The following is a 23,378-nucleotide window of genomic DNA, read 5'->3' as shown; positions in this document are numbered from 1 at the left end:
CCCAGCCAGCAATCTGGTAGCTGTGTTTTGGACCAGTTGTAGTTCTGAGTTGTCTTCAAGGGCAGCCCCAATAATCTAGTCTGAAAGCTACCTGAAGTATCGCAGAATTTCTTAGGTAATCCTCTTGTATTCTCTGGTTTGCATGTCCGACAAATCTGACTTTGTTGTTTTTTAAATCATCATAGCCGTTGAAATAATCATAGAGTGTTCCATCCAAACCTACAAAGCAAATAAAGGCATGAGTTTACTTCAGTTCATAAGTTTACTTCAGTGAAGTATTTTTGATAGAGGTAGGCTGCCAGAAAGTTCAACCATGGTTGCCTACATGCCAAAATAACCTCCTCAGTATGCAGGCCTAATGAAGCCAAAATGGCACCATGCGACAAGAGATGAATATCAGCAGACTTGAGGAATCCCAAAATATGCAGAGGTACGAAAAGACTTTAGGAGGAAGGGGGCAGGGAATCAAAAACAGCCCAGTGAGAACTGAGCTTGCTCAGTGGCCACAGAACCCCAAGAGTTTGTTCTGGGGAAGGGGAAATGGAGGAACAGAGATGAGAAAAGAAATGGGCAGGGCTGCTGTCTGAAACTCTCAATGCGAGCACTCCACACTGAAACTTTTGTGCTGGGTTCCAATTGTCCATGTCACATAAACTAGTCAAAGAAATAATAAATACTGTTTTGTTGTTACATTTATATCCCTCTCCCCTGTCAGGCATCTCAAGCTTGCTGCATATATAGTATGTGGGTCCCAGGAATTTTTCATTCTGGTCACTGAGCAGACCCCCAATTAGTTTTGACAAGCGAGATATAGCAATTGACTCGGACCAAAGATTTGTCCAGGTAAAAAGCTGTGTGGGTGGCCTGGCTTTAAACTAGAATGGCACATCAGAGGGTTGTGAAGGGAAGTTACCTAAGAACATAGAATTGATTGTGAGATCTCTCCTCTCAGCATCTTTTTCCCAGTCAGTCGTAAATTCCACTTCCGCATGTCTCCCATCAGTAACCAGATCAAGTCTAAGCGTGGTAATTTCAAAGTTCTCCTCATGGAGCTATAACAGAATTTTGTAAAAGCATTTGTTCACCTTTTTGATAACGGCACCCCTTTTCATATGGAAAGAAACTAAATTATTTGCATGTCCCATTAGACTGCATGCAACCTAACTGTTAACAGAATGTGTTTATTAACATTCTGTATACTGAGCATCTGTCCTTAGCTATTAGGATATTCACAAACATTCACCGACACTACAGTAGGACATCTAGTGGAAGGGTGGTGGAGATTAACAGATAACCACATTTAGTGCCTTACATTTCTAGAAACAAATTTGAAGTAAATAAATACATATTTACAGTGGTGCCTCGCAAGACAAAAAGAATCCGTTCCGCGGGTCTTTTCGTCTTGCGGTTTTTTCGTCTTGCAAAGCAAGCCCATTGACGGAGTAGCGCTATTAGCACTATTGACATTTTAAGGGCTAAAAACGGCTTTTTAAGGGGTGGGGGATTAGCGGTTTTGCTGCTAAAATGCTTTTAGCAGCTTAGCGCTTCAGGAAAAGGGGTTTTGGAGCGGGAAAAAAATTCAAAATTTTTCGTCATTTTTCGTCTTGCGAAGCAAGCCCATAGGGAAATTCGTCTTGCGAAGCGCCTCTGCAGACGGAAAACCCTTTCGTCTTGCGGTTTTTCCGTCTTGCGAGGCATTCGTCTTGCGGGGCACCACTGTATCTAGGAAAGCAGGTTAAAGAGCAGACTTTCCCAGCCTGGGACTTGCAAAATCTTCTTACCCTGGCAGTGATAGTTCCATGTTTTTCTCCTCTATTGTTGATCATTCGGACACCTGCAGCTTGGAACATTTCCTTCATCTCAGTAGGAGTGGCAGTGGTGGCAAAGTCAACATCTTGCGGTTTCATTCCATTCAGCAAGTCCCTTACTGCACCTCCTGCTATCCTCAATTCGTACTTTGCTTTGTCAAATAATTCTGGGCGGTGGAGGGGAAAAACAATCATTAGCAAAACTTTAAAAAAAATAATAATCTTGAGTGTAGTAACTGCCACTTGTATTAATTCAAGCCCACTAAAGTTGATGTGATTTCACTAGCAGAAATGATGATTCCATCTTTCAGTTAATAAAACCAAGATATCTTGGGTCCATTTGTGCCCTCTCAGAAAAGAAATAGTTTATTTCAGCTCTAATTGACTTTTCTTGTACTGAAATGAACCAATGCTGCTAAAAGGATTGGTGCAAACCCCTTCCCCCAGCAGCAAAATTCCCATTTCATTTCTGATGTCCGTTATCACTGGTGCTCTGGGGGTTGTTCTACACACTGCCACCAGCTGGGTCCTGAACCACCATATAAGTAATAATAGAGAAACATTAGTACCTGCAACGCTCTTCAGTCCTGGTGTGAAGAGGGACTGGAATTCCGAGGACTCTAGTTTCATGGTGCCTAAACACCGCCACAGGATTTTAACCCCTGTACTGCTGTGTGGGGAGAAAGGAACACCTGCTTTACAGCCAAGAAGGAGCAGGTGATGCCACATCTAAAGAAAAGGGCACAGGTGAGTATTTCAAATATTTCATTCATTTAATAATACTTCTATACCATTTTCATAAGAGGCTCAAAATTCCCTATGGGCCACACTTGCTAAGCAGCTGGGTGCATAATTTCTTTCTCTTATGCTTTCCAGCATAAGAACACCACAGCATGCCTCAAATGGAAAGGAATTTGGCATATGTTCATGCCCTGCTGAAATGGCTAGGTTAACCCAACCCATGGGTATGCTGGAAGCACAGTTTTAATCAAATGTGCACAGTGTGCGGATGCTATCATGCACAGAGGGGGAGATGGGGAAACTATTGCCCTTCAGAGGCCTCTTGTGGGACCACATATTCCGTACTCATGATGTCTACTTCTCTGATGAGAGTTAGGGGGCGGGGAGGTGGCCCCGAGTAAGAACGCAAAAGGCAAGTTCTGGAAGCTACTGCTTTGCATGCTCAGACCAGACAGCGAGGAAAGGCAGCGGGTGGGCGGAGGGTCCGCAGTGGACCCCCTTGGAGGCAGGTGGGGGGCAGGTGCCTCCCTCTGACGTCAGCCCTCCCCACGCCCGCACCCCTTCCCTTACTGAACTACGCGGAGGCCTGGACAGGTGAGCATGGTTATGGCAGCAAGCTCCGTGCGCGCAAAAGCTGGTTGAGATACAAGCAGGGGCGAGGAGGACCCGCGTTCTGCGCAGCCTGCGGAATCTCAGGCTCGTGCATTTTGGGATGGAGCACCTCCAGCAGCTTAGCAAGAGGATGGGAGGAGGAAGGAGCAGCCACACTCACCCAGGCGCTGGCTTGCTTGCTTTGCTCGCTTCCACCCGGCTAGCACCTCCCGTCGCCGCTGCTCCTAGCAGGAAACGCGTCGTGGGCTTCAAAACCAAGCGACGGAAGAGAAGGAGGAGGAGGAGGAGGAGCAGTAGAAAGGTCCAGGCCGCGCCCCTCCTCCTCCTTTCCGGAGGCGGGTTGGTGGAGCCGCTCCTCCTCCGGGTGGGGTCGAGCTTCGAGGGGCGGCCTTTCGGCGCGCGGGTTTGGGGACTGCCTCCGTTTTCCTACGAGGCTCCTCTGCGTTTAGCTCCTCACCGCGCTGGCGACAGCGTGGCTTTCCTGAAGGGCTTGTTTATAGTTATTTATCGCTTCGCAGAAAAGGTTTGCGCCAAAAATTAGCTGAACAGGCTGTTGCTGCTGCTGCTGCTGCCGTCGTCATTATTGTTTTGCATTTATTTATTTATAACCCCACTTTTTCCTCCGACAGGGACTCAAGGCGGCTTGTGGATAAAATTAGGGCTGTGATATTTCAAAAAGTAAGACACCAGCAAAGTTGTTGAGCGTTTTTTTTTTTTTTTTTTTTTGGAAACCACCAAAATTGTTAAGCATTTTTTGGCAACAAACCCAAATTGTTGACCTCTCCCCCCCCCCAAGTAATTGTAAACTGTTGGAGCTGAGTTTCTATCGCCGCTTCGTCAAAATTCCCCCCTGACCATTTTTACACCCGAAAACAAGGGCATGTCAGGAATTTTCCTGACGTTTGGCAAGCCTAATAAAATAAGAACAGCTCTAGACATAGCGTGTGGGGGCACAGTTAAAAACAATTGAATTTGTATATATAACATGCAGACTAAGCAGCAGGACACCAGCCCCTCATAAAAGTAACTAAGGAAAAAACCAAAAACCATGGCAATGCATTGTTTGCATGTAAAAAATAAATGCAGCCTTGTTTCAACTAAATTTTACTTGAGAGTAGACCCATTGAAATGAATGAGCATGTTAGAGATACCTATGCTGAGTAACTGTTGAATACCACCCACAGTATAAAAACCTGATGCAACACAATGCAACTGAGGGGAAACAACTATAAAGTTAGAAAGGAGGAAGGTTTCACCCTATTAAAGGAAATCTTATGTAAAATGTATAGATCTGTACATTAACAAAAAAACCCATCAAAAATCATTATTAATACTCCCATTGTATATAGAAATGTAATACAGTAAATGCAAAGGGGGTTATTTATTTAAATTTATAAAAGTTTCTATAGTGCCATGCCATAAAATATCAATGTTAAAAAATGAAAGACTTTAAATAATAAAAAATACAGATAATAATTATGGTGACTGACTTAATCAATATAAAAATTAAACAGCTGCAGAGGCCTGTTGCACTTGCAAAACGTGTTTCCAAATTCTGTTTCCAGGTTTTTGCATGTTTTGCTATAACTGCAGGACATAATCCTGGTATTTATTCAACCATTCCATTAAAAAAACACAAAAAACTCAGCCAAATCTCAGACAAGTGCAATCGTACAAAATGTATAGCATTATGTAAAATATTTTTACATTTTCCAAATGTTCTGTAAGTTGTCTTAGACTTGATACTTCACACAATGCAAACCTTCAAACTGTGCTGTGTACAGTATTAGCAAGGAACAATCCATATTGCTTTCTGAAATGCCTTGCAGAATGCTGTGGTGAAGCATGTCCGGTATGAAAACCTCACATACCAGTTGTGCATTGCTGGCATGATCTTTAACCATTTTTTTCTGGTTCATAAGGTTCTCCTATGTAGCAGGATGATGAGCCATTTTTACAATTGGAAGAGAGTCGAGGGTAATTTTTGATGCGGCATGAAGAGCTCTTGTGTACAGTACAGAGAAAAACCAAAAGTCTTGACAGGGTAATGTCAACCCCCTTAGAGCTGCCTGCAGGACCATTCTAGATTGTAGCCTGTATTTTGTCATGTAAAGCTTGAAAGCTGAAGATAAAATTATTCCTAAAAATTAGGCCCTCAAGTCAAATCCCAACTTTAACAGCTTCACTAGAAGAGAAAAAAAAGTAGACTGAAATGGAAGTGAAATGAAATTACATTTTCTACTTCAGGACCTAAATATAGCCATCCACTTCTGTGAATCGTTTCAGGTGCTGCTCATTTCTCCAGCTTCATAAATTCACACACAGCAGTCTTCTACATTCCTCAGTCAGTGTTTCTCATGAAAAATAAAATACCATAAATTAAAACTTCAGTAGTTTATACAGTATACTTGTTTACATACTAGATTATAGAAATTAATAGATAACTATCCAGCACAACTACTTTCATGTACACATTTGTCGTTCTTTTTGAGGTGTGTTCCTTAGTTTTCTATTAACAACAAACCTTCCAGTTTATCGTTACCATTCATGTGGTTGTGACTTTGCTTTCTCTTTGCTCAATGCCTTGTGTGTTTTCATCTGTGCTGATCGATCTGTGTAACAATGCTCTTTTTGCTGATACATTCTTTGATGCGATCATGGCGATTATGGTCTAGTTTTCTCCTGGTTTACCTTGCTCCTGACATAAATACAAAACTAACTTTTAAAAATAGACTACCACAGAATTTTCAGTTTATTTTTTTTTTAAAAAACTAAGCAGCTTTTAGTCTCAGAAAGTTTTAAGTTGCTGTATAAAATGTATTTTTGTGATGAGCATTCTCTTTTCTTTCTTTCACCTCATTATTGTATGTCCACTTTCTATCATAGAGTAATACTGTCCCTGGCTGAAAAAATCCTTCAGAAATCCACTGCTACAGCTGAATTTTTTGGATGACTAGTCTGAGTTGCCATTAAATACAGCTCTCTAGCTCATCTCTTTCCTCGTTAATTCTTCATGTTGCTTACCAACTGTTCAAGTTGGCTTCCCCTCCCAGCAACTGTTGTTCATAATTCAATTTTCCTATAGTTTCAGTTATCAGCTAGCCCAGTGATGATATTCTCCTTGATTGATTTAGAGCATTTGCAGAGATAAAAAATTCATATCTATCACCAAAAAAAGTGTAGTTTTGTGCACGCAGACTCGATGGAGATCTGAATGGAACAGAAAACTTGGCTCTCCAAAATGTGGACAGGTGTACACAATTTTCCTCTTTTCCAGGCTGGTTGCTATCTCTGGGCTTGGGGATGTGGAGTATGAAAGGCCAAAGGTTAAAAAATGATAGTGCTAGCAATAACAAACCGTGCAATCAAGCATATTGAATATTGATTCCAAGAGGGCAACTTTTGCACAGTGTGTTTTGATGCAATAAGCAATGACTGGCAATATAATGCTAGATGGCCTTATGGTTTGATTCAGGATAAAGCAGCTTCCTATGTTCCATGAGTTTTCTTCGGAAAGCCAGGGTGGTCCAGAGGATTATGTTACAAATTGGAATTTGAAACATGAAAGCTGAAATGGAATCATAGAATCATAGAATCATAGAGCTGGAAGAGACCACAAGGGTCATCGAGTCCAACCCCCTGCCAAGCAGGAAACACCATCAGAGCACTCCTGACATATGGTTGTCAAGCCTCTGCTTAAAGACCTCCAAAGAAGGAGACTCCACCACACTCCTTGGCAGCAAATTCCACTGTCGAACAGCTCTTACTGTCAGGAAGTTCTTCCTAATGTTTAATTTCCTAATGTTGAATTTACTAACTGTTGTCACTTCTCTGGTCTGCACAGCAAGACCAGCCCCTTCACAGTGTCTGTTTGCATTGTTACCCATGAAGTTATTGTCTCTCAGTTGCATATCTAGGAAATGAAAGTGAATGATTTATGTAATGTGTCTGCTGTGATTATGAATGGTAATTTGAATATGCTTTGTCTGTGAAAGAACTATGAAAGATAAGTAATATCTAGAGTCAGTGTACAGTACAAAAATACCAGTTCCCCAAATATACACAATAAGAGTATTATTATAAAATTATTTCTGGAATCTGGTATGCCTTGTGGTCTTTTGAGCCTCTGGTGTGATGCAAACACCTGTACTTTTTAGCTTTGGTGGTGTTTATTTCGCAAGCTTCTCCCATAGAGGTGACTCTTACTGTAAAGGACATATGAAGGACTTTTTAGGGGGATGGGGAAAGAGCAATGTAAAGAGTCGTTTTTCCTTTCCAAAGAATCTTTGTCATGCTTGATTTGTCTTCCCAACTATACAGGGTAAATTGTTGTTTTGACCATGACCATTTGTCACATTTGGATGATCATATCTTGGCTTACTAAACCAAAATATGAACAAGCTTTGCTTCTTTCTTTCAATGAGTGGGTTGTTGTTGTTGTTTAGTCGTTCAGTCGTGTCCGACTCTTCGTGACCCCATGGACCAGAGCACGCCAGGCACTCCTGTCTTCCACTGCCACCCGCAGTTTGGTCAGATTCATGTTTGTAGCTTCGAGAACACTGTCTAACCATCTCGTCCTCTGTCGTCCCCTTCTCCTTGTGCCCTCCATCTTTCCCAACATCAGGGTCTTTTCCAGTGAGTCTTCTCTTCTCATGAGGTGGCCAAAGTATTGGAGCCTCAGCTTCACGATCTGTCCTTCCAGTGAGCACTCAGGGCTGATTTCCTTCAGAATGGATAGGTTTGATCTTCTTGCAGTCCATGGGACTCTCAAGAGTCTCCTCCAGCACCATAATTCAAAAGCGTTAATTCTTCGGCGATCAGCCTTCTTTATGGTCCAGCTCTCACTTCCATACATCACTACTGGGAAAACCATAGCTTTTACTATACGGACCTTTGTTGGCAAGGTGATGTCTCTACTTTTTAAAATGCTGTCTAGGTTTGCCATTGCTTTCCTCCCAAGAAGCAGGCGTCTCTTAATTTCGTGGCTGCTGTCACCATCTGCAGTGATCATGGAGCCCAAGAATGAGTGGGCTAACAAACTAGGAAATCTTCCATTAGCCATAGTTTCCAGTTCCATCTGTACTAGGAAACTGTGGTTTCTGAAACCATTCTTTGTAGTTGTATTGATATCCTACCTTGTTCCAAAGCCATTCACTATAGTGTCTTGGCTCAGATGAACCATTAAACTTTAATTACAGAACAATTGTAAGTCTGCCCTGTGACTTGGAGTAGCAGATGCACTGCAACATATAAAGCCCCTCTGGGGAGGGTCTTGCACCACCTGTCACCATAGTCTGCACCTTTGGCAGGTGAAGCAGGAGGTGGAATGAGACCTCTGTTGAATCAAAACCCCTATCAGCAGTTTAAAGCAAAAAAAAAAAGGCAGGCAGGGGAAAGAAACTCCAGGTTGTTATTATAAGCCCCATACATTTCAGGAAAAAAATTTCATTAGCAAAGGCATGCTGATAAAAGCAACAGGAGAAATGGCTTTAAAAGTGCCCTTGATAAAGGAATTGTTCTGAAATGGATCGGATGCATATTAAGCAATATTTTGTGTCCCCCCCCCCCAAATTCCCCCACTTTTGGTCAGATAGTAATAGTTCCTTGGTTTGTTTTTTTACTGTTTCCCTGGAAGGTTCATTCATATCTCAGGTTATTAAGCCAGTTTATAATTGTCTGAACAAGCTCATTACATCACATGACCTTACCATTAAAATGACTAACCTTTGTTTAGTTGTCAGAATCATCGTTATTGGGGTACAGTCTGCCAGTTAGTAGTCGTGAGTATCTTCCCCTTCATTTCAATAATGCTCATAGTTTATATTGTACATAGAACAAGTCTTCTGCTCCCGGAAGCGTTTTGCCAACAAAATAAAAACAGTACATCCAAATATTACATTTTCCATAAAAGTCAATTGTCTGAGCCTTTCTACCTTCCTTTTGTTATCCTTTAGGATAGGCAAGAAAACAGGCCTTAGAGATTAGTGCTTAAATCTTTTTGGATTGTTTTTAATTAAAGTGAAAATCAGCTGTGGAAAATTAAACACAGCTGAGTCTTGACTAAGGGGAACAAGTGTTAGCAATGTAGCAACTAGAAGCAAAAAACAAAATCAAAACCCAGATCCCTGAACTCTGAGGCTGTATTATAGTATTCTATGGAAGAACACTGGATTTAACGTTGCAGTCTTTGTTCCAAACTCAGGAGAAAAACAGCATGGATACAGGTAAGTGGTTAAAAATAAAAGTGTTACATTTTAAGGGAAGGAGTGTGGTGCACACTTTGCCACAATATGCCACCAATATCTTCGCTATTTGGATGGAACCACACAGCTTATCTTTGTGTGCCTTGATAATATTGTTAAGGTTTAGACAGCCAAGCATTGCACTTGGTCAATACAGATGGTAATTGCATAGGAGAGTGTGTGGTGAATTATATCTTGGAGGATGTGGTGTAGTCTTAATATTTTTACCAGATTGCAACCCAAAATTTTGCATTATGGGTAAGATCCAACAGAGTGCAAGCGGACCTCATGCAACAGGACTTTTCCTTTCTCTCCTCCCCACTGCACACCCTGAGAATGTGTTCCAGAGGGTGGAGTCACACTCTGGAGCAGATGTTTAGGGCATGTGAGGGGTCTGGAGAGGGGAGAAACTGGAAGTCCCATTGCATAAGCAAAACTCCATTGCACAAGTGGGTAGATACCATTAGATACCACCCATTGTTTTTAAAACAACTATTGAAATAAATTAGTCAGCTGCTATCTCTAACTCAGTTTTTGTTCTTTATGATTTGACAGTCCTACATTATTATTATTATTATTATTATTATTATTATTATTTCTCATGTGGTGGTTTTGATTCTTGCATCTCAAGAATTTAGTCCCCCCCCCCCCTTCTTTCCACCCCCTTCTTTCCCAGTTGAAAGACCTTTTCTTAGTTCCTTCCCTTCGGAGTATCAGAATTCGCTTCAAAAAGTCGATTTGACAGCAGTAAAATCATTTTTATTTTATCATGACAAAATAATGGTACAGACAAGGTAAAATTCATTGCCTGCCCGCCCTCTCTGGGCTTGCCAGCCCTTTTTATATCCCTTGTGACGGTCTATCATCTGATTTACAAGAAAACATGTGATTTACGGGAAATGGTATAGAATTTAGCTTTCGTTTCTCCATATTTGGACTTCCTTGTTTTATGTATGTCCAGTCCCTCCCTCGGGTTACAATAACATCCATTCAACCTATTCGACCTTGTTCTTTATCTTTTACTCGCCCAAGCCAGACATTCCTGAGATAGGCCTATTTTCACTGTCAAGAAAAAGCCTTGTTCTTCTGGCTGGTGAAAAACCTTCAAAACCTCCCCCCTTTGGGATAACATATGAGAGAGGAGAAAATGCCTTAAACAGTTTTTTTTGGGGGGGGGGATCATATAGAGAAAAATATTCTAATGGCCCCTTCATTTCCCCACTTTCACTGTTGGGACAGATTTCGCTCAGAGAGCGGAATCTCGTCCTCCTATGGAAGACTACCAAAATACAAGGAGTAGTTAGCCCCAGTCACTATTTACTCAGTAGTGGTCTATGCTTTACACTTAGCTGGAAGGTCCACTAATGACTGGGAAAAAATGCAGTTCGTTTTATTTTTATTTTTTATTTTTCCGTTCCCAGGTGTCAAAGTTAGTTCTCAGGTCTCACCCCTGCCACGCATGCACAGCAACATATCCTGGTGAATCCCCGTAGGGCTTTCATCTTGACCACGTGCTTTGTCCCTGGCAGGTTTGGGCACGTCGTGAGGGAAGCGTCCTTGCCTTTTGTCTCTCTATGGGACTACATCATTATTATTGGTGCTGGTCTCGCACTCTAGGAAAGTAGCTCAATTGTCCTAAGGAGACCAGAGAAAATTCAGTGCACCTGGGATACATGTCCAATCAGAACTGAGACCAATTCAAATTTATCTTGCCCCAATTATCTAAACCAATCTGTTAAATCAAAACCATTCTGTAAAAGGGCACGTGTCCAAATAAATCAATTTAACTCTATAAGGGATCATTTCAGCTAAACCAAAGCATATACACCTTCATCCAGAAGCTTCCCTCTGTCCAATCCCTCCCTCTGGGGTTACAATAACATCCATTCAACCTATTCAACCTTGCTCTTTATCTTTTACTCGCCCAAGCCAGACATTCCTGAGATAGGCCTATTTTCACTGTCAAGAAAAAGCCTTGTTCTTCTGGCTGGCGAAAAACCTTCAAAACCTCCCCACTTTGGGATAACATATGAGAGAGGAGAAAATGCCTTAAACAGGTTTTTTTTTGGGGGGGGGGGGATCATATAGAGAACAATATTCTAATGGCCCCTTCACAGTGACTAAGGGATCATTCTTTTTACAACCATGGATCATTCCTGTGTAATATTTGTGTGTCTCTCTTTGCCATTTTGCCCTGAAACTCAGGTAGTGAAACATGGTTGTGATTTTCACTATCTGATTGACTTCATCTCCTTTATTTCATGAGCATTATTTGTCAGAGGGTAATATCCATAGATTTCAAGGCCTTTTATAAAGTTTAAGCATCACTCACCTTATTGTATAGATGGAAACATTAGTCGGAGCAAACCCTATGCACTTATGTTATACAGTATTCAGTACAAACAAATTTATCACATTTGTTTCCTACCCTTAACCCAGGTTGCTCAGGGCTGTGTGCATGTGATCTTTTTCTCATTCCTGCTTTTAATGTCATTCTTAATGAACCCCACTGCTTAGAACCATTTTGATAATTGTGAAATGTACATTATATTTCTGTGGCGTTGAATCAAGGAGTGGGGACAGCATTTGTTCCCAATTTATACTGTAAAGTGTTGACTTTCAGTTACCCACCTATAGTAGTTTAGGACTGAATCCAACTAAGTCCTTGGGCATTTCTTCCACCCCCCAACTTTCCTCGCTCCCCTTGTACTATCCCCAAATGTGCCCTGGAGAGTTGGGGGAACACCCAGAACAGATATTTTTGGGGGAGAGGGGAGAAGAGGGAGGGGGAGCTCCGGTTTTTGTGTGAGTGAAGTTCAATGACTTAGTTGGATACAACCTTCATCTTTCACCACCCACCAAGAATAGGTTTTGTAAAATGTTCTGAGGAATAAGATGCTGCTGTTGCTATTTTACTATTGTGTAGTGACATTTTGTATTCTGACACTGCTATGATCATCAGCTTATGACTTGGCTGACCAGAACCCTTATTTCTTGTGAACTTCAGTGATGTATGAATCTAGCCCTTGTTGAAATACACACTTCATAGATGGTAGGCACGGCCTAACATCGTTTCCCTTATGTCTCCCTATGAAATATCCCATCCCTTTGTAACTTTGATTATGAAAACCAGGTTTGTAGCAAAGCAGCAGCTTCTTAGAGTACAATTTGGGTACAAGTGAAGGATATCAGTGATAGTCCTACTTTGAACTCTCTTTTTATCTGAAGAATAAAAGAAATATCTTTCGGTTTGTTCTCTAGAACCACATTAGTTTCAGAGGGCCCTACATCAGTGAATAAAGTAAAGAAATCAAAAGCAATGCTTAGACCCTGGGAGTTAGTTTGAGGAGCTCTGCTTTACTGCCTTGGAACTTTCTTCAGTCTGTTATTAAATATGGATGCAATTCAGTGTTGAAACTGATCTCAAAATAAACGCCAAAGGAATCCAATATTGCTTAAAATATTGCAATGGTTTCGTAACAAACTTAGCTAAGTTCTATCAAGGCAGTTTTAGAGGTTGCTAATGTTAAAGATATTACTGTCGTATACTGCAGTAATGATGAGCAAAATGTCACAAAACTTTGTTCTTCGTAATAATGCATTCCTACAAGCAAATCACTGAGGCTGTTCCAATGAAACTGATAGGAAATGACGAACCAAGAAAAGTAAGTCGTCATCATCCCCCCCCCCCCCCAAATGTGTAAATTACTGTTGGAATGTACTGCCATAAGGATATGGTGATGCTCACGAATTGTAGAGTTGTTGTTTTTTAAAAAAATGATTATGGTTCCATGACATAAGATTCTAAAGACCACAATTTAGCACAAAAATTGGCATGCTGAACCCCATCGAGTTTGATCCTAGCTTTAAGTCTCCAGTTTCCATTAGAATTGCCCCAAATAATAAAGCCTTGGTCAATCAGACCAAACATCCTCCTATTTTAGCATTGCACTTTACGTGGTGGTCAAACTGATACCACCAGGAAATCCACAAATGATGCTTCATGGCAATCTCTGCCCCCTCCATGTTTGCTTCTGAGCACCATACCACTTCCGAAATCAGGATGTTCCATAAAGCTGTTGAGACTAAAATGTAAAATTTCGTCCCTTAATTTGCCATTAAAGCTACTGTGACCTTTCAGATCATTTGTCAAAATGAAGAAGAGCCAAAATGAAGAAGAGCCATAGCCCTGTTTCTGGTTTTCAGGAAACTTTTTTTAAAAAAATGAAATATATCCTTTCGTTATTTATTTGTTATTTATGAATGAAAACGTTTTTATATCACCCTTCATCCGCTTCAGATTCAAGGTAGCTTATTAATATATAAAATTTACTATTAGCAGATGCCTGCTGCCAAGAAGATTGCATCATTGACACCAGACACACCTCTATAGCAGGGATGTTTCACAAGAAAGGGAAATTCCACAAATCACCACAGTAAGTATAAGAAACCCACCCAGCACATGTATCACAAGGTACTGAAATTATTCCTTGCCAAGGGCTTTGAGTCTATGCCATGAGTAGGCAAACTAAGGCCCAGGGGCCAATTGCCTTCTAAATCCAGCCCGCGGACAGTCCAGGAATCAGTGTGTTTTTATATGAGTAGAATGCGTCCTTTTATTTAAAATGCATCTCTGGGTTATTTGTGGGGCATAGGAATTTGTTCAATTTCACACCCCCCCAAATATAGTCCGGCCCCCCACAAGGTCTGAGGGACAGTGGACCGGCCCCCTGCTGAAAAAGGTGGCTGACCCCTGGTCTATGCTACTGCAGCAAATCCCAAGTAATCAATGGTCAGTTTTGCTGGTTTTTGAGAAAACTCCCAGTTACTGTATAAATTTTGTTTTTCTTGTTTGAGCCATGCTATTTCTTGGACTCCGCTTTCTATAATCCATAGCTTCCACTGTGATGTGAATGACCTTAACCTCTTCATTTTAGGATTTGTGCTGCTACTTTAACATCTGGCAGCAATAAAATTCTTTCCTACACTGTTCTTTTAGTGATGGTAATGATGATGTTGATAACTTATTATTTGTACCCCGCACATCTGGCTGGGTTGCCCCAGCCACTCTGGGTGGCTTCCAGCATAATGATAGTGTTTCTGTAGTAACTGCAGGCGATGTGCAGCTATGTGCAGATCTACTATTCCAGAGCCACAGTTAAGATGCATTCAAGGTGGCACTAAAATAGAAGATAGGAGGGCCTTCCTTACCTACCTACCTACCATGAAGAAGAGTCTCTATGTAAACCAGGCTCTCTGTTTTTTTAGAAGGAAAATTAACATAACCTTAGTCTCTATAACAGGACAGTCGTTTGAAGGGCAAGTTATATAGGTAACATTTTGATTGTGCTATAAATAATACAAGAATACAACAGAGCTTATAATATGAATGCATTTTCATTTGTTTTGTGCCTTGGGATACTTTGTATGAGAATGCTAATCTATGTTGCAGCTGCATACCTATAATAGTGTGTGAGTTCGTATGTGCCCTTGTTGAGCTCTTGTGTTTCAATAAACATTTACGTTTGAAATCTTTTATCATGTAGTGAACAAGTTAGTCTTCAGCTAGCCACGTTCCAGACCCAAAGCCCTATTTTTGATGCAGTGTACACACATAGAACTTATCACACGGAAGGGCCACCTGTCTCCCTTTGTGGTCACAGTTCATTGCTTCATTGAAATGAATGGGAAACCACTATGAACAGAAGGAGAAATGGTTTAGCTTCTGGTCGAGTCTCTACAACTCCTTTTCAGATACCTGTTACTGGGCAGTGGCTAGGCTTTATACCCTTTAATGCCCTCTTTTTCTGGAGCAAATTCAAAAGGCTAGCTTGTCTACTCAATGGGTCTTGCTCCCAGATAAGTGTAGAATTGCAGCCTTGATGTGTCACCAGATAAATTGATCAGCCAACCCAATAAATGGTGCATCTTGGCTAGTGAGGTGCTGAAGTTTGAACTAGTATTTGAAGTCCAGCTGTCTGCAGTTTCAGCCTTTACTTCTTGGCACCTTGCTGTGAACTTCTGTAGCTCCATCTATCATTCCCAAACTTGGGCTCCTGGATATTGCTACAAGCACACATACAGTTTCCAAGGGTATCAGGACTACTTGGAAATATGGTTCCTGTGGTTTCCGACATCCCCAGAAAGGGCACCAGGAACCTTTTCGCAGTGAGGGGTCACTAGTATCCTTAAAGACATCAGGAACCATGGAAGTACATTTCCAAAGGTTCTTATAGTCTTGAGCGTTTAATGGCACTCTGGCTTGCGAGCCTTTGCTACTGCCATGCATAGTCAAGTTTGGAAATGAGGAATGCATGTGTGTCTTTTGGGGCTTTCATTGCAGGGTTTAAAGGCAGCAAACCTCTAGCTCTTCCTACAATCCCAGTTACAACATTGGCATGGGCTCTTAATTAAAAATAAACATTTGTTTTAAAATTATTTTTAAATAATTTTTTTTTCTTTCTTTCTTTTTTTAATGGTGCCCATTCCATGTTGAGTTTTTGGAAATCTGTCCACCATTGATCCTGGGTGTTTTCACAACACAAACATTTGAGATTAAGAGTGTCATGGAGCATTTTTTTTTTTAAAAAAAAGGAAGAACCACCACAAATGCAGGAAAAATGCCTATAAACACAGGAATATTTACAAATAACAGAATATTTATTACCAATAACTATAAAAAAGATTACATCTGCTAGATCACTGATAAATATCATTTACACTGGGGAGAAAAACTACAAGGCTTTTTTTCTTTCATTTTCTTACTTTTGTGGGTTTTTTTGTTTTGTTTTTGTTTTTACATAGAAGTAACCATATCAAACTAAGAAAGGAACACAGCTTGAAATACTGACAATATTTCTCTGGTTAACACCCCTGACTTACACAAGTGGAATCCTGATTATGAGTTACTTAATAAATATATTTTGAAAGTAGTTTAAAAGTTAGCTTGTATTGTTCTGGAAGCAAAACAGACAAGTTACAGGCAAATTTAAACTATCAGGAAGAACAAATTATAAACCTCTGCAGTGCTTTTTAAAAAAAAAATTGGGGAAAAGAATGAACAGAAAGCTTCATTGATGTCTTAATTATTATTGTTCCATCTGAGCATATGTACAAAATTTTACCCCAGTAACAAATAAATCTTTTGTATTAATATATTTTTTTCTTTTTAAATTCTGGGCATGGTTCATATACCTTCCCAGACTCTGGTGAACACATGGAGTGGAGCATGGATGGATCTCTGCATGTGCAAGCTTGTGCAGAAGTTCATATGTTCATTGAGAACCAGTATGCACACCCAAGTCAGTGGAGATAGTGCTCAACCCAAGCTTTAATGGAAATGGATGACAGCTTCATGAGAAAATGTCACGATGGACTGCAATCACTGTCACATTTGAATAGGATTTTATCAACATGCTAGATATGTATAAAGAGCTTGTCAAGAAAATTAAAGCTAGGTCTTCAAAGCACTCTTCAGGTGTTGGGTTCTGTTCACTTGTGCTAGCAAAAAGGCAAGAGGGTTTGATATCTTAAAATAAAGGAGCTATTTAGAAGTGCATAGAGACACCCAGACATACATATAATTTTTTTAATGGAAAAAAGCCTTTTTAGGGAAGTATTCACTAGAATGGTATTTATTAGATTTAGCTTATAACCTATACTCAAACAAAAATCGTATAAACAGAGATAATTTTGTAATTCAGTTTATGAAACCAAACTATAGAGAATTACAGTTAAACATGTACCTGTCAAAAGAAACATATGTTTCAACACAGAAATCAGCATAATTACGTTTCATTTAAAGTCTCACAGACGCACAGACTTCCTTATTAAAATGGTGCAAATCCAGAATTACATAAATTGCTCAAAGGGTGGAATTTCAAGATTTTCACCGCATTCAGCATCTTGTCCTTTGCTATAGCAACGTCTGGTCTACATTACTATAGGAGCGATCACGACTAAATGGAACGAATGTTCAATTTAATATTTATTAAATTTTTAGAGAAAACTCAAGTACATTCAAATGAAAATCTTTGCTATGCATCATTAAAGTATTAGCTAGCTGATACTATGCAGTTGACTTACACAAACCTGAAAGCAAATGCATTGAAAGTTGTTTTAGATTTGTCTTTTTTTTTGTAATTTGATCCAAGAATGAACACCTTACATGTCATTTAAACAAAAACGAAAAACCACTCTAGCTGCTTTAAATAGCAGCATGATCCATCTTCCTCCTCTGCACATATTGGGGGAAAGGATCCTGAAAAAGTATTCCAGTGAACCTTCCTCTTCCCTCTCCCAGCCCTCCAGCTGGCTGTACTGCTGGCACCAGACATGTATATCCTGTCCTTCGTGTATAGTTAGCTAGCAGCCCGCTCCATCCCTCCTTGTGGAAGTCGTCTGTGCATCAGGGGCTAGGAATGGCCAATAGTGCCCACAAGTGCTGCAACAGCATTAGCAAACCTGACTTGAGGCCATCAGGGAGAGGGGAGGGAAGACTTCATATAATGCCTGTTTGGGATCCTACCTGTGTACAGATAAGCCCAAGTACCTTGAAGAATGGATCGAGGTCAAAAGAGCTTTGCCAGTGCACTCTTGTAAAACTATACAATCAATTTGAAACCAGTGTACTGAGAACTTTCGACCTGGCTATAAAACATTCCAAAACAATGTATTTTTGCAACAGTAAATGCCATCAATAGCATTTCATAGCAGAGGGGGAAAGAAATTAATATCTACATCATATGTTAACTTTAAAAAAGTCTATAAAACACTAAATATATAATAAAAAATATGCATATAAGGACATATGTAAACTGCTTTGGTAACATCGTATTACAGATGTTTTCAGTGCATTGCAGAGTTTCCAAAGAAACTTCAGACAAAGCTATATTTGCTTTGAGGAAGTACTGTATAATGCCATTCCTAGAGAAGCATAAAACATTTTTTTTCCAGTAGTAAGATGTACTCGAACAACAATATTACTTAGTACTGGGTGTCTTCAAAACAACTAGCTAAATGTTGCTTAGTTATATTATAAACAGGAAGTCCTTTAGATATTTTTTGTCATAAACTTGATCTAGCTGTGAGGGAAATCATTATTGTGCTGATGGCTGACAACGTACAAGCATTTGAAGTAGAAGCGCCCGACCCTCTCACATAGGCATCTAGGAGGAGAAGAAGAAAAAAGAAATCACAAGGTTTTCTTCCAGCTTGACATACATGAACAAGTGACATAACTCGCCTCCCTTTTATGCTGCTCCTGCATTCAGTAACATGAAAGAATTACTTTGGCACAGGATTCAAATGGAAAGCTTTTATATTGACAGAAATGCTAAGTAGCAGGAAGGGAAAACAGGGATTGGGGCTCTAGTCCAGAGTTTCAGTGTGCATGCGAAAATTCTGCATAAAAGTATTCCCAATTCCACTGTAATGCGGTGGCAGCTCCACATGCACAGAAGTGTTTTGACATGTGTTTCCTGCATTTATATCCTGCCTACCCGCCAAAGAGCTCAAGGTGGTTTACATGGTTTCCCCCTATCTTTAGCCTCACAGCCACCTTGTGTGGTACATATGCTGAGAGACTAGTCCAAAGTAGAGATGTGAAGGCCTGGAAAAAACTGGAAAACTGAGGGGGGGGGTGCATTCTTTTTTCCCTTTTTTCTGGGGGTTTTTCCAGGCCTTCCCATCTCTAGTCCAAGGTCACACTCAATGAGGTTCTTGGCCATGTAAGAATTTGTACCCAGGTCTCCATAATACATTTGCTGGCATTTTAAGTTGTCACAAGAATTTTTGGTAACAATAATAATAAAATACTGTTATGTGAATGGAAAAACCCTAGTGTACATGGGAGCCCTATATAAACCTGTTGTGCTCTGTGTTGTGGGTAGTAGAGCTAATGACTAAAGCAAGCCTATTCTTTTGCTCCTGACTTAGTACTTGTTATGTGCCTGCAGGAAAACTACTGCAATGCCACAAATAACCTTTAACACAACTCCACTTTTGCACGGACAATTTCCTGTCATTTTAGGTGCACAGAGGGATAAATTCTAGTGCTTTGTTTGGTCACACAACTGAAAATGCCTATATAAAAAGAATCTCCCATTAGGATTGAAAAACCATTAAGCAGAAAAGGAGGGCTTTTTCTTTTCTTTTGCAAGAGTTTATTCAAAGAAGACAGTTACAAAACTGAGAAAGGCACCTTCTGTTCTAACTAAAGAAAATTTCATTCATTGCCAGGGTCAGCCCAAGACATTTTGGCACCTGAGATGAACCCCAAAATGCCATCCTCCCTACTTGGTAAGATCTGCATCAGGAACAAGAGGGGCTGGGGAGCATCAGTTTAACTTTACCAGACCATTAAAGTGGCAATCAAAGGCCATTGCAAGGCGAGGGGGCGTACTCTGAATCACTCTGGGTGGGAGCAGAGCCCAGAGGGCAGCCTGTGTCATTTCTTTCTTTGGGTGGGAGGAGATCAGGGCCTCCTATTTCCCAAAAGACCGCTGTAGAGGCGTCATGGGGGATGCTCCTGAGGATGTAGCAGTTACAGCCTCGCAAGTAATGTGTGTCAGTGGGCAATGCATTCCTTGGGGGCTGGATCTGCTGCCTGAGGCGGTTGTCTCATCTTGCCTTATGGGTGGGCCAGCCCTTCTCTGGCTAATTAATGGCCATGATACAGATATATAATTTACAAAACTGAAGAATTCTGAATACCGTCATATGGGTGACAGAAGAATCATTAACAAAACTTTAGTATAGTAAGATACTTCCCTGGCACTATTTATTACATTTTAAAAGCACTCTGTAGTAAAGTTCTATGCACAGAGAAACAAATTCAGCCCTGGATCATTCATGGGTGGGGAGACTGAAGTACCCTCACATGGTGAAGAACAACAAGGGCTCTTACTTGATATCTTTGGAATTCGGATCTGCTCGCTGCTACTGCCATCTCCTCCATCACTGAATGGCTTTATTTCTATGATGTAATCTTCATCAAAAGGCAGCGAAAGCTCCACAGATGTTTTGTTAGTTTCTATAACAGATGTGCTGCTTTGTCTATTCCATCTGTATAAAACCTAGACCGTATTTTTAGCCAAGGGGAAGAAAGAAAGGAAGGGGAAAAAGCAAGAGCCTTAGATTTTCTATAGAAGTTGCTTCTATTTCTAGGACTTATATTAATAGCTAATCAACTCTTATAGTCCCTAGAGAAAATATATGCCTTTGCTTTTGAAAAGTCGTGTGGCTTCTTGAGCATTAGGATGCATTACATTCATTCTCTCGTTGGTTTTGTGAAGTCAGAGCTGTTCATGTAGCTCTGCTCTCCTTGAGATCAAAATACTTGGTAGAATTGCACCAAAAATTTCATGTCTTATGATGTGCAAATGCCAATACATCACCTCCATGCCGAGAAGCTGCTGTTGCACCAGTATCACAATGGCTGCAACAACTCAAGCTCCCCATGCAAGACCTTGCCTGTATCAGATAAGGGTGGAAAGGCAGCCAGGCAAGTGGATTGAAATATTAAGCAGAATTCCACCCAAGTCAACAGGTTGAACAACTCCCTTGCTACTTGCAGCACTGTAGACATCAGTAATATCTCATGAGCCTAGGCAGCAAAGCATTAAGCTCATGCTTTGTGGTTCTTTCTACAATCGAACAGTATATAAATTTTATGAAATGAAATGGGGGGGGGGGTGCTCCAAACAGGCATAAGGTGCTGAGTAGGAGGAGAAAGCTAGGTAAGCCTACATTGGTGCAAGTGCTAGTGGTGTATTTTGTCCTGGGATTAGGCCCCTGCATTTTGAATCATTTAAAACCTGTGCCTCTCAGAGGCACTGGTTGTAAGTTCTTGATCAGTCTGGGTGATGCTTTAATGTCATTGGAGTTGCTGGTGAAAAATAGTCCTGGTTTATTAGATTATCATCCCCATAATATGCACTGCATATTTACTGATATCACTGAAGTCTACAGAACATTATTAAAGTTGTTTAGATCATAGCCCACGTGAAGTTTATGCCAATTTCAGATCCCACTGAAAAACGTAAATTTTCACAGTTCATTCAGAAGTTAGTTAGTTCAATACAGTGGTACTGCTTAATGTCTCATAACAATGGAAAATAAGTTTCACTGCCCATTACGTACTTTATATCCTTTCACCTCAGATTCATTATTCTGTGCTTTTACTTGATCCCAGTTCAGTATAATCTTAGAGTCCGATGAATTCCAAATGATGTTTCCAGGGGGTTGACTTGGTGCTAAATTCAAAGTGAAGGAGAGTGAATGTTATTAAGCAGCAAAGTTTTCCTTCCTCTTTCAGTATAGTTTATGAGAGGTTCTTAGTGAACTCTTACATTTGCTTAGTTCAAGAGCTCCTGGAAAACGTGTATTCCAAGTCAGCAGCAGAGCTGACATGACCAAGTATTATGGATGAAAAAGGGAATCAGATGGAAATTCAGTGCACTGGTGACAAGTAGAGGAAGTCCTTGCACTGAACAGAAAGACAAATATTTTTATTTTGTGCCCAGCAAAGATTGCAGTTTTCTGTGTTCCAGTTAATAAAATTAGGGATGCTGGAATACTGTGGGCACTCAAAAATGCAGCACAGAGTAGTACCATGTAGCAAAAAAAGGAAAAAGTGCTCCCCCCACACTCACGTGGCTTTTTAGTTGTCACGTTGACTATTGGACTGGAAGGTCCCATTCCTGCTGTGTTGTAAGCTTTGACAGCCATGTGGTACAAAACATTGCCTTTCAAGCTGGTGACTTTTGCAAAGGTCTGATTGGTAGCCGTTCTGATTCTTCCAGCCTGCTCTTCCTTATCCCCATGCCTCCAGTATCTAACCTGCACAAATGAAACACAGGCTTTCATATTTAAACTCCACATCTGAATAGCCACTTTACAATTTGAAGTAGCTTAGAACAACCCGGCAAACCTTCATACATTCCCGCCACAGAGTAAGATTTGCTCTACAAAATCTGTGTCTGACCCAAGTTTCTATCATGCAGTTTTCTATTCCATTCCATTCAATTCCGTGTTAGGTTTCTTTGCTTCCCATTTAAATAGTAGACAAATCTCTCATTGAGCCAATCCTGCTTTGGGCCAATCAAATGCCATAGCTCAATTATTTCAGGTTCTGCCCAGATGGAAGGCTCTAATCTGCCACAGTCACTTGGCATCTTGTGGTTGATATTGGTTCAAAGCTGCATTGATTGAAGCTAGTGGTAAACGGAGGGCCTAGGATTTTTTCTCTGAAACAGGGGTGCCACATTCCCGTGTTGTTGTTGTTTGTGTGTGAAATGACGTAAAAGTCTCAATATCATACAACCTTTACTATAGAAAAAAAGAATTGACATGACTTCGTTCTTGGAAGCGTTTACAGTATCTTTGTCTGGATTTTTGCTTTAGCAGCTCTCCACAAATCCTGCCATTGCCTTTATTTCAAGAGGCTGCACTGTTTCAAGATAACCCTTCCATGCCTGAAACCAGCAGTCAGCACATCTGACCACTGCAGTAGTCTCATTGATGGGCATGTTTATAACCCTTAATAATGATAATAATAGTTTATGACATTTATATACTGCCCTATACCCGCAGGTTTTAACATTCCACTTAACTGCATTGATGTTAATGTTGTGTTCTTCACAGGTCCAAAGGAGGGGTTCCCTAACAGGAGCCTTTCCCTATTTTTATTTCTAGTTCTATGACTTTAAATCTTGTATTAAAGAAGAAAGACATCTAAAATATAATATGCACAATAAACTGGCATTTAGGCTTGCACTGTGACTGCGTGTTGTGTATTTCTTACTATATGGTGGAGCAAATAGCTGATAGTTCATGGAATTTGCAGAAACTTAAGGCCTGCATGAGGGCTTCCACCTTGCATTGTTATTACTGTTCATTGATACCAAGTGGGTTAGCATATGCTTAAGTGCATTGTTACGAGGGAGGAGGGAAGGGAGATTTTCAGTTTAAAACA

The 23,378-nt window shown here is 40.5% G+C and overlaps 2 protein-coding genes and 2 long non-coding RNA genes across 16 annotated transcripts in view; 2 read left to right on the top strand and 2 right to left on the bottom strand.

The window, feature by feature from the left end:
* Positions 1-40: 40 nt before the first annotated feature.
* TRNT1 (tRNA nucleotidyl transferase 1) lies at positions 41-3,413 on the bottom strand (the record flags this gene model as incomplete). The annotated part of the gene is made up of 5 exons (XM_083430636.1): positions 41-219; positions 914-1,052; positions 1,782-1,975; positions 2,378-2,478; positions 3,322-3,413. Coding segments are annotated over 5 exons (690 nt in total), but the record flags the coding sequence as incomplete, so codon positions are not given.
* A 112-nt stretch (positions 3,414-3,525) lies between these two features.
* On the top strand, positions 3,526-12,951 carry LOC310671173. Of its 2 annotated transcripts, XR_014507859.1 has the most exons (4): positions 3,526-3,684; positions 5,084-5,138; positions 8,896-8,941; positions 12,665-12,951. It is a non-coding gene; the product is annotated as an uncharacterized lncRNA (long non-coding RNA). The 2 variants fall into 2 exon arrangements; XR_014507860.1 differs by lacking the exon at positions 3,526-3,684 and having other exon boundaries at positions 4,626-5,138.
* Positions 12,952-12,958: 7 nt separating this feature from the next.
* Positions 12,959-23,179, top strand: LOC310671121. Its single transcript, XR_014507804.1, has 4 exons — positions 12,959-13,068; positions 13,743-13,839; positions 19,643-19,702; positions 23,048-23,179. It is a non-coding gene; the product is annotated as an uncharacterized lncRNA (long non-coding RNA).
* The window catches only part of LOC310670124 (contactin-4), a 506,424-nt gene continuing 499,487 nt past the window's right edge, over positions 16,442-23,378 (bottom strand). For all 12 annotated transcript variants that reach the window (XM_083424800.1, XM_083424802.1, XM_083424806.1 and 9 more), the window contains 4 exons: positions 22,057-22,243; positions 21,545-21,657; positions 20,310-20,478; positions 16,442-18,570 (listed from right to left, as the gene is read on the bottom strand). In XM_083424800.1, coding sequence (XP_083280926.1) covers positions 18,470-18,570; positions 20,310-20,478; positions 21,545-21,657; positions 22,057-22,243 — 570 coding nt within the window. In that variant the 3' untranslated portion in view covers positions 16,442-18,469. The remainder of the gene's footprint in view (positions 18,571-20,309; positions 20,479-21,544; positions 21,658-22,056; positions 22,244-23,378) is intronic.

Source organism: Podarcis tiliguerta (assembly GCF_965153285.1).
Source record: "Podarcis tiliguerta genome assembly, chromosome: 2".
Taxonomy (NCBI): Eukaryota; Metazoa; Chordata; class Lepidosauria; order Squamata; family Lacertidae; genus Podarcis; species Podarcis tiliguerta.
Note: the sequence above shows the minus strand (reverse complement) of the source record. Positions and strands in the feature narration are given on the sequence as shown.